Source organism: Stomoxys calcitrans, chromosome 2 (assembly GCF_963082655.1).
Source record: "Stomoxys calcitrans chromosome 2, idStoCalc2.1, whole genome shotgun sequence".
NCBI classification, from domain to species: Eukaryota; Metazoa; Arthropoda; class Insecta; order Diptera; family Muscidae; genus Stomoxys; species Stomoxys calcitrans.
The window spans coordinates 160,385,745-160,401,631 of record NC_081553.1 but is presented as its reverse complement, the minus strand read 5'-3'; the positions used below and the strand labels follow the sequence as shown (position 1 = coordinate 160,401,631).

The window sequence follows — 15,887 nt, the reverse complement described above, 5'->3', positions numbered from 1 at the left end:
ATTAAGTATTGAATTATGGATGAAATTATGGATGGCCTTATGAGTAATAATAGCTATTACACCCTCCACCATAGGATGGGGGTAAACTTATTTCGTCATTCTGTTTCCAACTTCTTCAAATATTGGTCTAAGATGCCATAAAGTATATACATTCTTGATCGTCATGACATTAAAAGTCGATCTAGCCATGTCCGTCCGTCTGTCTGTCGAGAGCACGCTAACTTTCGAAGGAGTTAAGCTAGCCGCTTGAAATTTTGCACAAATACTTCCCATTAATGTAGGTCAGTTGGGATTGTAAATGGGCTAAATCGGTCCATGTTTTGATATAGCTGGCATATAAACCGATCTTGGATCTTGACTTCTTGAGCCACTAGAAGGCACAATTCTTATCTGATTTGGCTAAAATTTTGCATGAGGTGTTTTATTATGACTTCCAACAACTGTGCTGAGTATGGTTTAAATCGGTTCATAATCTCATATAGCTGTCATATAAACCGATCTGGGGTTTTGACTTCTTGAGCGTCTAGAGGGCGCAAGTCCTATCCAATTTGGCTGAAATTTTGCACGGCATGTTAAGTTATGACTTCCAACAACTGTGCTAAGAATGGTCTAAATTGGTCAATAACACGATATAGCTGCCATATAAACCGATCTAGAATCTTGAATTTTTGAGCCACTAGAGGGCGCAATTCTTGCCCGATTTTACCGAAATTTCGCATGACGTGTTTTGTTATGACTTCTAATAATTGTGTCGAAAATGGTTCAAATCGATCCGTAACCTGATATAGCTGCCATAGAAACCGAACTGGGGTTTTGACTTCTTGAGCCTCCAGAGGGCGAAATTATTGTCCGATTTTGTACAATGACTTCTCCCATGACCCTCAACATACGTGTCAAATATGGTTCTAATCGGTCTATAGCCTGATACAGCTCCCATATAAACCGATCTCTCTATTTTACTCCTCGAACCCGTACAAGATGAAATTCTTATTCGAAATGGCTGAGATTTTACACAATGACTTCTACTGTGGCCTTCAACATTCAATTCAATTATGGTCCGAATCAGACCGAAACTTGATATAGCTCCAATATTATAGCAATTATTTTCTTTTGTCCTTTGTTTGCCTATAATGAGATATCGGGAAAAGAACTCGACAAATGCGATCCATGGTGGAGGAAGATTCGGTCCGGCCGAACTTAGCACGCTTTTACTTGTTATACCCTACACCACTACAGGGTATTATAACTTAGTGAATTAGTTTGTAACACCCAAAAGGAAGAGAGATGGACCCATTGATAAGTATACCGATCGACTCAGAATCACTTTCTGATTCGATTTAGCTTTGTCTGTCTGTCTGTCCATGTTAATTTGTGTACAAACTACAGGTCGCAATTTATATCCGATCATCTTCATATTTAGTATGGGCGTGTTTTTCGGCCTAGAGACGAAGCCTATTGAAATTGGAAAAAATCGGCTTAGATTTGAATATAGTTCCCATATATATGTTCGTCCGATTTATAGTAATACTGCAATAAAATAACCATTTGTTAACCGATTTTCTCGAAATTTTGCACTAAGGATTTTCCTATGACTCCCGACATTACAGGTGAATTTCATGGAAATCGGTTCAGATTTGGATATAGCTCCCATATATATGTTCATCCAATTTGCAGTAATAATGCAATAAAATGGTAATTTGTTACCCGATTCTCTCACAATTTGGGAGGAATGATTTTCTCTTGACTCTCGACATTACTGGTGATTTTCATGGATATCGGTTCAGATTTAGATATAGCTCTCATATATATATATATATATATATATATATATATATATATATACATATATATATCACCCGATTTTCACTCCTAGAGTCACAGCAAGCGCATTTATTGACCCATCATGCCAAAAATTTTGCAAAACGCTTTACTCGACGACTGCCACAATATCTGAGAAGTTTGCTAAAGCGGTTCAGATTTTGGTATAGCTCCCATATATATGTTCGTCCGATTTTGAGAAATATTGCAAGAATGTGCCCATTTTTTAACCGTATCTCTCGAAATTTTGCATGAAGGGTTTTCTTATGACTCACGATGTTACTGGTGGATTTCATAGAAATCGGTCCAAATTTAGATATAGCTGTCATATACGTATATCGCCAGATTTTCACCTCAAGAGCCACTGCAAGCACTTTCCTCCACTGCACAATGCTTTCCTTGACGACTACCACCTTATCCGAGAAGTTTGCTCGAAATAGGTTCAGAATTAGATATAGCTCCCATATATATGAAAGTCAGATTTTGGGTAATTTGCAATAATGTTGTCATTTTAAATTAACATGGTGTAAGATTGGGCGGCAATGCCTTGCCTTTCAACTTCCATTTCTATTACTTCTGAAATGTCTGCAACAGAATGCCTGAACAAATGTCTGTTATAGAATGGCTGATTTTGAGGGAACAAAAGAAAACCTATTTAATAACGACTTAAGGAACCAGCATAACAGCATCTAACCTGAGGGAAAAAATTAAACAAGTAACAAGTAAAAGCATGCTAAGTTCGGCCGGGCCGAATCTTATGTACCCTCCACCATGGATCGCATTTGTCGAGCTCTTGCCACTGTACCTCTTTTTAGGCAAACAAAGGATAAAAGAAAATATTGCTATGTTATTGGAACAATATCAAGTTATGGTTCATTTCGGACCATAATTGGACTGAATATTAGAGACCATAATAGAAGACATTGTATAAAATTTCAGCCAAATCTAATAAGAATTGCGCACTTTAGAGGCTGAAGAAGTAAAATCGGGAAATCGGTTTATAGGGGAGCTGCATTAGGCTATAAGCCGATTCATACCATTTTCGACAAAAAGTTAAAAGTCATGAGAGAACCCGTTGTACAAAATTTCAGCTAAATCGGATAATAATTGCGCCCTCTAGTGGCTCAAGAAGTCAAGACCCCAGATCGGTTTATATGGCAGCTATATAAGGTTATGGACCGATTTGAACTATTCTTAGCACAGTTGTTGAAAGTCATAACAAAACACCTCATGCACAATTTCAGCCCAATCGGATAATAATTGCGTCCTCTAGAGGCTCAAGAAGTCAAGAACCCAGATCGGTTTATAAGGCAGCTATATCAGGATAGGGACCGATTTGATCCATTCTTTATACAGTTGTTGGAAATCATAACAAAACACGTTATGCAATATTTTAGCCAAATCGGATAAGAATTGCGCCCTCCAGAGGCTCAAGAAGTCAAGACCCAAGATCGGTTTATATGGCAGCTATATCAGGTTATGGACCGATTTGAACTATTTTTAGCACAGTTATTGAAAGTCATAACAAAACACCTCATGCACAATTTCATCCAAATAGGATAATAACTGCGTCCTCTAGTGACTCAAGAAGTCAAGACCCCAGATCGGTTTATATGGCAGTTCTCTAGTGGCTCAAGACGCAGTTCTCTAGTGGCTCAAGAAATCAAGACCCCAGATCGGTTTATATGGCAGCTGTATCAGGTTATGGACCGATTTGAACCATACTCAGCACAGTTGTTGAAAGTCATAATAAAACACATCATACAAAATTTCAGCCAAATCGGATAAGAATTGTACCCTCTAGCGGCTCAAGAGGTCAAGATCCAAGATCGGTTTATATGGCAGCTATATTAAAACGTGGACCGATATAGCCCATTTACAATCCCAACCGACCCACACCAATAAAAAGTATTTGTGCAAAATTTCAGGCGGCTAGCTTTACTCCTTCGAAAGTTGGCGTGCTTTCGACAGACAAACGGACGGGCGGACGGACAGACTGACGGACGTACATGGCTAGTTCGACTTAAAATGTCATGATGATCAAGAATATATATACTTTATGGGGTCTTAGACGAATATTTCGAGGAGTTACAAACAGAATGACGAAAATAGTATACCCTCATCCTATGGTGGAGGGTATACAAATGCATAAGGTTTGGACGGGCCGAACTTTGGATATACACCACCTCGGGTATGTATATAATCCCTATTCAATTTTGTAGAACAAAATACTGGACGTTTTTGCAGACATATCCAATTATAAACCGATCTAACCCATATTAAGGTCGGATATCGTGAGGCTCAGAAAAACTCACTGTTTCAAAGTTCAGCGAAATCGGATAATAAATAAAGCTTGTATGGTCTTCAGTTCAGGCAGATCGGTCTATATGTCAGATATAACTTAACATAGTCCGATCTGAACCATATTTAGTTTGGATATTGGGAGGTCTTAACCTACTCACTGTTTCAATTTTCAGCGAAATCGGGTAATAAATAAAACTTTTATTGGCTTCAGACCCCTTATCGGCAGATTGGTCAATATGGCATCTATATCTAAATATGCCCCGATCTGAGCCATATTTAGGTCGGGCATCAGGAGGATAAAAATAGCTCATTGCTTCAAATTTAGTGAAATCGATTACTAACTAAAGCTTTTATGGGCTTCAGAACCTTTATCGGCAGATCGGTCTATATGACAGATGTATCTAAATATTGTCCGATCTGTACCATATATGGGCCGGATGTTGAGAGGCTTTAAACTGCGCACTATTCCAAATTTTATCACAACCGGATGAAAAATTAAGTTTGTATGGGCATTAGACCCTTCATCGGAAAATCGGTCTATATAACAGCTATATCCAAATATGATCCGATTTGGGCCGTTGAAGAACTTAACCAGCGTGCATCCAAAAGACGTTTCTGTGCCAAAATTCAGCACAATATCTCAATTTTTGAAGGCTCTAGAGTGATTACAACAGGCGTGCGGACAGACGGATAGATGGACAGACACACGGACCGAAATATATATTCTTTGTAGGGTCAGAAATTGATATTTCGATATGTTGCAAACGGAATGACTAAATTATTATACCCCCTATACTACAGTGGTGGGCATAAAAAGAAAGACACTTGAACATAAAAAATTTAAGTTAGGAATTCCGTGCTACTAAGTTGGTTCATATCTGGCATTGTTTCCCTACCTACTCCAGTGCCGTTATCTGGTAGCCCCAAAAATCATCTTCGCCAAATGCCCTACACATTCCGCACCGATTTTGCATAAATGAGCTCGTGGTCCGCTATGATACCGTTCGTTATGATATGGAAAGCTATACTGATCTACTTTTTACTTCATATATAGAGAAGGCGCCAATCTCCTTCTTACATTCCACCTAAAGTTTCATAACCGCAGTGGCTGCCTCACACTTTATATGTATGTCAATGGGTCGGATATCTAGAATAGTCTCCAGTACCCTAGTGGGCTTGGTCGTGATCGCTCCGCCTATGCCAACACAACATCTTCTCTGAACCTGTTGTATTATCCTAACGTTGCACTTTTTTCCATCGCACTCCCCCAATCTACTGAGGCGTAAGTAAGTATTGGTCTAGCCACGCTCCTGTAGAGCCATTGACTTTCCTCGGATTCAACCCTTATTTCGAGCCTACGCCCCATGGTATATAAATATGCAGGTATTTGCTAGGGTTTGCATTTCATCCTGGCGACAACATCAGAAATTATAGTGCTGGGGACACTTGTGAGGTATTAACCTTTGGTAATCAGCAATAAAAAGAAAGTCTCTTCCCAGTTAAATTTTTGTTAAAACAAATAAAAGCGTGCTAAGTTCGGCCGGCACGAATCTTATATACCCTCCACCATGGATCGCATTTGTCGAGTTCTTTTACCGGCATCTATTCTTAGGCAAAAAAGGGTATAAGAAAAGATTTGCTCTGCTATTAAACCGATATCAAGATATGGTCCGGTTTGGACCACAAATAAATTATATGTTGGAGACCTGTGTAAAATGTCAGCCAATTCGGATAAGACTTGCGTCCTTTGGGGGCTCAAAAAGTAAAATAGAGAGATCAATTTATATGGGAGCTGTATCGCGCTATAGACCGATTCAGACCATAATAAACACGTATGTTGATGGTCATCAGAGGATCTGTCGTAAAAAATTTCAGGCAAATCGGATAATAATTGCGACCTCTAGAGGCTCGAGAAGTCAAAATCCTAGATCGGTTTATATGGCAGCTATATCAGGTTATGAACCGAGTTGAATCTTATTTGATACAGTTGTTGAAAGTAAGAATAAAAAACGTCATGCTAAATTTCAGCCACATCGGATAAGAATTGCGCCCTCTGGAAGCTCTAGAAGTTAAATCCCCAAATCTGTTTATATGACAGCTGTGTCAGGTTATGAACCGAGTTGAACCATACTTAGCACAGCTGTTGGATATCATAACAAAATACTTCGTGTACAACTTCATTGAAATCGGATAAGAATTGGGCCCTTTAGAGGCTCAAGAAGTCAAGACCCAAGATCGGTTTATATGACAGCTATATCAAAACATGGACCGATATGGCCCATTTACAATCCCAACCGACCTAAACTAATAAGAAGTATTTGTGGAAAATTTCAAGAGGCTGGCTTTACTCCGTCGGAAGTTAGCGTGCTTTCGACAGACAGACGGACGGACATGGCTAGATCAACATAAAATGTCGCGACGATCAAGAATTTATAAACTTTATGGGGTTTCAGACAAATATTTTGAGTAGTTACAAACGCACAAGCGCAAATGTTTTGAGCGCTAAACTAAGCGCTACTTTTAGTTATTGTTCAAGTGAAAATATAATTCTAATGTAATGAATTATCCCGATGTAAAAAATTTAGTGGTGAAAGTAGAGCATTTTCGGTGCTCTAGCGTAAGCAGGTGCTTTCTTATCCGCATTCCTAGTGCACTCCTGTAGGGAACACATTTTTTTTTTCTTTTGGCACGAGCTTTAACGAATTATAGCAAATTTTACGATTTTAAGCGAACATGCGAGTGTTAATGGTTTCCTACTCACCATGTTATGTTCTTAGTGGAGGTGCATTCAAGTGGACTTTTGCCTAATAATGTCATTAGTGATTTAAGTGCACCGTTAGCGTTGTGTGGTTTGAACTCTGCTTACAAAGACGCTGAAAATCCAGAAGCGTTTTGCTGGGTTAGCATTGAGCTTAAACTTGCATTGGACAGCACTCATTTATATGAAAGAAGTATCCCCGTTGTTCCTTAATGGAATGCCCATGTTGAAATTTGCATTTGCAGATATATATATATTTCATGCAAACGGTATGAAGACTGTACATACCCCAATTTTAAATCTATCACATCTGTATATGTGTATACTTAAAGACAATTCCTGTGTTTTTTGTCTTCGCGCAATTCAGTTCTATGATTAAAAATCCCAAAACTTTCAAAATTCTATTTTACATTCGAATGGTGCCCACCGGGCTAAATGTGTACAATATTTACCCTAAGGCGATTTATTTTCCATTCAATCGTCCTAAACAAACACAATGTTCATTTACTTAATTAGAATTAGGAATAAAAGCAAAACCAGAAAAATGGAAGCAAAAATAATTATGGTGGATGGTCCCTTCGGCTCTTTAAGATTATTTTAAGTAACATAGCGTAAAGTTGGGATAGTAAATCCCAGTTGCTTTAAACGATTTACAACTGCCATCATTGGTAGATAAAATGAAAAAATGAGCTGAAAAAGGCGTAAAGTAAGTAAGCATTAATGGTGTACGGACCAAAGTAAACTCACTCAATTATTTAATTAAAATTATTATATTAATTAAAATATGTAATTTCGGTCCCCATCTTAGACTATTATTTCAACAGTATAGTGACGCTGTCTTAAAGAAAACAAGTAAAAAGGCGTAAAGTTTGGCCGGGCCGAAATTTGGATACCCACCATCTCGGGTATATACGTAAACCTCCATTCATCAACAAGCGGTGAAAATTGCATACCTTATGTCCCATAGCAGTTATACTGAAAAATGTTCCGATTTGGACCAAATATTTATAAGTACAGTAGCTATATCTAAAAATAAACCGATCTGAAACATATACGACACGGATGTCGAAAAGCCTAACACAAGTCATTGTGCCAAATTTCAGGCGCATTTATTATCTGATTTCATAGATAATAAATGCGCCTTTTATGGGACCAAGACTTTAAATCGAGATACCGCTCTATATGGCAGCTATATTTAAATTTGGACTGATTTGGGCCAAATTGAGGAAGAACGTCGAAGAGCCTAACTAAACTCATTGTCCCAAATTCCAGCAACATCGGACAATAAATGCGCCTTTTATGGCCCAAAACCTTAAACCGAGAGATCGGTCCATATGACAGCTATATCCAAATCTGGACCGATCTGTGCCATATTGCAGAAGTATGTCAAGTAGCTTAACTTAACTCACTGTCCCAAATTTCGGCGACAACGGACAATAAATGCGCCTTTTATGGGCCCAAAACCTTAAATCGAGATATTGGTCTATATGGCAGCTATATCCAAATCTGTACCGATCTAGGCCAAATTAAAGAAAGGTGTTGAGAGGCCTAATGCAACTCACTGTCCCAAATTTCAGCAAAATCGAATTATAAATGTGGCTTTTATCGGCCTAAGACCCTAAATCGGAGGATCGATCTATATGGCAGCTATATCAAAATCTGAACCGATCTCGGCGAAATTGACGAAGGATGTCGTGGGGCCTAACACAACTCACTGTCCCAAATTTCAGCAAAATCGAATAATAAATGTGGCTTTTATGGGCCTAAGACCCTAAATCAGAGGATCGGTCTATATGACAGCTATATCCAAATCTGGACCGATCTAGCTAAATTGACGAAGGATGTCGAAGGGCCTAATACAACTTACTGTCCCAAATTTCCTCAAAATCGGACAATAAATGTGGCTTTTTTAAGCCTAAGACCCTAAATCGGCGGACCGTTCTATATGGGGGCTATATCAAGATATAGTCCGCTACAGCCTATCTTCGAACTTAACCTGCTTATGGACAAAAAAATAATCTGTGCAAAGTTTAGGCTCAATATCTCTATTTTTAAAGACTGTAGCGTGATTTCAACAGACATACGGACGAACATGTCTAGATCGTCTTAGATTTTTACGCTGATCAAGAATATATATACTTTAAAGGGTCGAAAATGGATATTTCGATGTGTGCAAACGGATTGGCAAAATGAATATACCCCCATACTTCGGTGGTGGGTATAAATATGACGTGAAACTTAAACTTAAAGTATTTCTAACTCTTGTTAGTTCCGAGTTGTGACCAGTGTTGCCGTGTTTGCTAGGTTCCTACCAAAATGGGTGGTACATAAAATAGAAGAATCTTTCGATGCCAAGGTGTACACATTGGCGGTATGCATTCACATCGAGGACCGACACACTTATCCAATTCGTACATCAGTACCGGGTGGACCGGTTGGAGACTGGATAAACCGTATGCTAAGGAAGAGATGGATAAATTGTGAGTGTCATTACATAAATATAAGGCAGAAAGTGGCATTTTATCGCGACTGCTATGGGTGACCACCATGAATAACCTATTGCGGACGCTAATTGAGGAGGGATTTGAACCCGTCTGTTACGCAGACGATGTTAAAATACTTCTAAGTGTTAGGGACACAAGCCATCTAAAAAGAAGGGCTGAAAGGGTCTTGTAGATGGCATACAACTGGGCTAGAACCAGGGGTCTCAATGTTAACCCAGAGAAGACTGAATTCTGCGTATTCACGAGGCAGACGGGGGAGGGCTACTTTGACGCATCAAGTTTCCTCAATGGAACAATTTCCATATCTGACAAGATCAAATACTTAGGTGTGATTTTGGACAGGAAACTGAATTGGAAATTCTAAATTCAGGAGTATACCGAGAAGGCACTATGATGACGAAACGTAGGTTTGAAATGGGGCCTGAATCCAAGGATAGTCCACTGACTCTACAGGAGCGTGATTAGACCAATACTTACTTACGCCTCAGTAGTCTGATGTACTACTCTGGAGAAAAAAAATTCAGAGGAAGTTTAATACAGCAGATTCAGAAAACATAGGCGGAGCGATGTGGACCTCTCCCACTAGGGCACTAAAGCCAATCTAGATATCCGACCCATTGTAAAGTGTGAGGTCGCCACTGCGGCTAGGAAACGATAGGAAACCTGAAAGGAAGGAAAGAGGTTTCCAATCGAATAACTGAGACGCCACTTGTGGTCAGTTTCGAGGCACTTCTGCCAGCTGCACAATCTTTCCTTGACGGAACCCTAGTATTGTCATCTGGAAGATCATGCTACGCAGATGGATCAAAGCTAGAGGATGGAGTGGGCCTGGGAGTTTAATTGAGAAACCAAGGACCGAGATCTGTTTTAGACTGCCTAACCATAATACGGTCTGTAGGCGGAGATCCGGGTGATCTAGGAATGCTTGAGGTGGTGTGGTGTTAACGAGAGGATTTCGAGTATAAACATCTTTACGGACAGTAAACTGGTCATCAGGATGAAATCCTATGGGGAAATCTAGTCATTGTGAGAAGACGAGGCTATTGCTGAAAGGAAGTAAGCCTCAGGTCAGTATAGCTTTCGGTATCATAACAGGACACATAAGACTAAGAGCTCCCTAATGCAAAATCGGTGCGGCAAGTGATATCATATGCAGGACATGTGGGGAAAATGATGAGACGTTGGAGCATTTTCTATGGCATTGCCCGGCTTGAGCGTCCAACAGTCATCGGTACTTTGATCGGGACACAATACCAGACATGATCCAACTTACTGGCGTGGTATGGAAAACAATTAGCGATTTTGTAAGTAGCACAAAATTCCTGACATAGGTTTTATTTTTCCAGGTTACTTTTTAGTATTTAGAGCGGATATTAGAGGATTAATATCCGCATCCGCTTGCTTAAATGGTTTTTCCAACTAATAAATAACTTGTTAATTGCTGAAAAATCGCCAGGGATAAATCAAAATTATTTCCCTTCTTGTCGTTTCTGTGTATTCGTTAAGAGTGGAGAATAAAACCATGGATTTCAGGGGGCCAAATACTGTTGTAAGGGCTCTTACTGCTTTAAATTTCAATAAAGGGGGAAAGTTCTGATGTTGACTGTAACTGGTAAGAGTGCTAAGGAATTACTTCAAAATTTCCGAAATTTTGGGTACGAAATGCAGCTTTTGTGCGTTCTATAACTTCAATTGTAAAACAGAGCTGTTTTAAAGCTGCATAAAAATATGGTCTGATCTGGTTCATACTCTGATGATGGGGGGTCCATGAAACTAACTATAACCCCTAAAATTTTATGTGAAAGGGCAGCATTTTCAACAACCAGAAGAACAGACATATCTAGATTGTCTGGGTATATAATGACGATTTATTGTGCATATTATGTAGGGTTGAAAATGTATAATTTGAAGTGTTGAAAAATGGAATGGCAAAATGGACAACTCTTCGGTGGATTGGATTTTTTTTTTAATTTTGGTAGGAATATTAATCTTTAGTGGCAACACTAATTAAAACCTCTACAAAATTGTAGATATCACCCAAAACGCTTTGAAATACTCGTATCTTAATCTTTGCGATATAATCCAAAGCTATTTGCCATTCTCAAATTCTACCTAAGTAAGCGACAGCCTCTTTAGACAATTCGCTTATGAATCAATATTTGTCACTGGTACATAGGAATCCCACTACATTCCGTTGGAAGTAGTTTACCAACCACACACCAATATTGCAATATGTTCGATGTATTCTGATTGCTTAATAGGCTTCATCAACGCTTCGTATTAATTTTCCTCAAAGCATTTGTGCCTTTGTATGTAGTTATAATCCTTGCTTGATTTCCATTCACACATTCAATATTAAATGCATTATTGTAACAACGCTTATTCGAATTAGTCTTCCATGTTAATTAAAGCTAAAGACAGAGCTTGTAGCAATGACAGAGTCCCTATAAAAACCAACTTTACAATGCTGGCAGTGGGCGACATTCATATTTCAGGCTGTCCTTCTGCTTTTGGCTTGTAATTAATTGTCCTTTGCCAAGGACGCCATGTCAATCGGAGGAATGCATTGAAAGTGAATTCTTAATGCCACCCAGTGATTATGTCTCGATGTTGCTTTTCACAGACTTCAACGGCAAAACTGGTGGCGGCGATATTGATGATGATGCCAGCGAAGTCGTGGATGATTACAGGCAGCCATCACGATTGGATGAGAATGACTTATTCCACAAACTGTCAAAAATATTTTCCAATAACAATTTGGAACAACACGCCAGTATGACGACGACAACGGCGGCGCCATCAGAATCGACAAATGAGGAAGGGAGTGTGGCAGCCGTTGATGGTAATGATGAATCGTCACCATCTCCGAATTATATTTATCGCAAAAAATGCCAGATGGAGGATGACTGGGGCACAATTGGCTTAAATTTCACCGCCGATGATATTGAGGTTGAACGTGTGTTTGTCACAGGGTTCCTTGTCAACTGGATGAATGCCTACATTCACATCAAAAGTGAGTTCTGTGTTCTTTCTAGGGTTGCTAATATTTTAAAATGCTTTCCTGAATGATACATTTATCTATCTCTACCAACACGATGATATCAGCAAGCAGATTTATGTGAGAATCGAAATGGCTTTCGAATTTAACATTTACAGCCATGGTTTCAAAATTAATGAGTTCTTGTTTTCCATATACATATATTTGTGTGAGAATATAACCAGTACGGAAAGGCAAAAGTCAGGCGGTGCCGACTATATAATACCCTACACCACCTAGTGTATGTAGTACTTTTTATATGTAGATCTTATCTCCAAATCTAGTCAGACTTTAATTGGGATACCAATAGAAATAGCAATTTAGAACCTTGTAAGATTTTCCTACCATTGGACAAAAGATTTGGATTTTCACATCTTTAAAATGCCATATCGAATAAAAAATTATATGGGAGTTATATCGAAACCTGTGCCCATATTAATGACACATACTGGGACATTAAATAGAACATCTCACGCCCTATATTGCAGAGATGTGACGAAAATTGTGTATTTTACTGCCTAAAGACCATATACACATTGGAGCTTTATCTAAATTAGGACCGATTTTAATGAAATCTTGCGCACGTATTGGAACGTCAATTTAAACGTCCCATGCAAAATCGGACATTTTGCACACATATGAAGGTGTAAATAAAACACCCCATGCAAAATTTGTAAAGATCGGACCAAAATTGTGGCTTCTACAGCCTTAAAAGGCCAATTCGGATAAAAGATATATATGGGAGCTATATCTAAATCTGAACTGATTTTTATGAAGTCTTGCACACATATGAGGACGTCAAATAAAACACCTCATGCAAAATTTGGTGAAGATTGGAACATAATTGTGGCTTCTACAGCCTTCATAGTTCAAATCGGATGAAAGATATATATGGGAGCTATATCTAAATCTGAACCGATTTTGATGAAATTTTTAGATATGTTAGGATCGGTAACAAAACAGTCTGTGCCAAATTTTGTGCAGATCGGTTGAAAATTGGAGCTACTGCGGCCATTGAAGTTCAAATCGGGCGATACATATATATGGGAGCTATATCTAAATCTAGACCGATTTTTATGAAATTTTGCACACATATGGATACATCAAATAGAACACCTCGCGCTAAATTTTGTAAAGATCGGACGAAATCTGTGGCTTCTACAGACTTAAAAGTCAATATCGGATGAAAGATATATATGGGAGCTATATCTAAATCTGGACCGATTTTTATAAAATTTTGCACACATATGTAGACTTCAAACATAATACCCAATGCCGAATTTTGTAAGATCGGTAAAAAATTGTGGCTTCTACAGCCTTCAAAAGCCATATCGGATGAAAGATATATATGGGAGCTATATCTAAATCTGAAACGATTTTTTCAAAATCAATAGCGTTTGTCCTTGGGCCAAAAAAGTGGCATGTGCAAAATTTCGTGACAATCGGACAACAAATACGACCTGCACTTTGATTACAAGAATACATGGACTCACAGACGGACTGACGGACATGGCTAAATCGAATCAGAAAGTGATTCTGAGTCGATCGGTATACTTATCAATGGGTCTAGCTCTTCTCCTTCTAGCGTTGCAAACAAATGCACAAATCTATAATACCCTGTACCACAGTGGTGGTGTAGGGTATAAAAAGATATCCTAAAGGAAATATCAAAAGTAAACCTATACTGACTTACTATTGACATTGTCTACAGTACTACTGACAATTTGTACTCAAGCCCACGCTCTTTGCTTGTCATTAAAAAGTCAATAGTAGATCAGTAGGGAATATATGGAGACTGGGAATTGTTCCTAAAATTGTTAAAGGATCTAAAAAAGTACTCTTTTGGTCTAAATCATTCGATCATTGCTCCCATTATGAAAAGACAGTATACAGACAAACAACTTCTACAGAAGTCACTAAGCAAGACTCAGGACTTGAGGAGCTTTCAACCATTTAAGTCATCAGGACCTTATTGAATATTAACGGCTGCTCATCCCTGGGCTAGACCTAGAGGTCTCAATGTTAACCCAGAGAAGACAGAAATATATTTGTTCACGAGGAAGACGTATGTCACACCACATTTCCTCAACAGAATGATTTCGATATCTGCCAATGTCAGATACTTAGGAGTGATCTTGGACAAGAAACTGAACTAGATGTCTCACATTCGGGAGCGTACCGAAAAGGCTCATAGATATTGGGCATTATGTAGACGGGCTAGTCCATTGGCTCTACAAGAACGTGATAAGACCAATATTAACTTACATCTCATTAGTTAAGTGGACTGCGATGGAGACAACATGCAACATAAGATAATAAAACAGGCTCAGAGAAAAAGTAGTCTTGGCATAGGCGGTACAATGAGGACCACGACACCTAGGCCACTGGAGACTTTTCTAGATATCCGACCCATAGACTTACAGATTATGTGTTAGACAGCCACTGCGGCTATGACACTCAAGGCGATGGGAGAATGGATAGAAGATAGGAACAGATCACATCATATCATATCGGTATAATCAGGACGACTGCAAGGAATGGAAAAGTTTTCGGTATTGGATACCTGATTTAGGTTGAGTCCTGCCACAGCTGCCAGCGGCATAGATAGAGTTGACGGAACCATGGTGTTGCCATTTGGTTGTTATTGTTACAGACATGGGTCAAAGCCAGAAATAAGAATGGGTCTGGGACTACCGACAGACTGACCACCACAGGTATTCGAGGATGACAAATGGGAACATCATTACGAACGGTAAATGGCCATTAGGGCTATAACAACCAGGACGATAAGGTCACGAACAGTTTTCGAGTGCAAGAAGTAGATTAATGCCTTTTCTGAGGATGGCACGATCCTCGATTACTTAGGAGCTGAGCCATAGCGGTGTAATGAGAATTAAAAGAGCAGACGATTTGGTAGTAAAGGTCAAAGGACTGAGGTCAATAAACTTGGCTAACCCGAAGCCTCTCAGCGTGACACAGTCCGAGTTAAAGAGTGGGCGACGAACGCTCATGCAGCACTTTGGAAGATGATGATCGGTAGTATGACGAAAATCCCATGGGGAGATCAGAATGGTAAAAGGAGGAGGCTAATGCTGAAAGAAGTAAGAAAAAAGATCAGCCAAGCTTATGGTATCATATTGGAACGCACTTATCCAGAAAAGGTCCGACAAGTGATAGCATTGGTAGGCCATGTAGGGAAAATGATGATACGTTGAAGCCGGATGTCGCGGCTAACAGACTCTGGCACTTTAGTGGGGACACAATACCAGACCTGAACCAACTATGGCGCATGGAATGGAGATCAATTTTGTGAATAACAGGAATTCGTGACTTAAAATTTTTCGAAGTAGCCTAACATAACCCAACTGAAAACTGGCTTGTATGCCAGACAGTCGACTAATTTGCACTCACAGTGCCCTTCGGATTATTCTTACCGATTCCTTTTCCAGGAAAACGAGTCCGTCCT

General features: G+C 39.2%; 1 protein-coding gene across 4 annotated transcripts in view; it reads left to right on the top strand.

The window, feature by feature from the left end:
* LOC106082814 (protein eva-1) overlaps positions 1-15,887 on the top strand; it is a 421,699-nt gene that overhangs the window by 386,326 nt on the left and 19,486 nt on the right. For 3 of the 4 annotated variants that reach the window (XM_059362193.1, XM_059362192.1, XM_059362194.1), the window contains one exon: positions 12,008-12,397. The exons of the other annotated variant lie outside the window; for it this stretch is intronic. In XM_059362193.1, the coding sequence (XP_059218176.1) occupies positions 12,008-12,397 (390 nt within the window). The remainder of the gene's footprint in view (positions 1-12,007; positions 12,398-15,887) is intronic. 4 annotated transcript variants of the gene reach the window in all.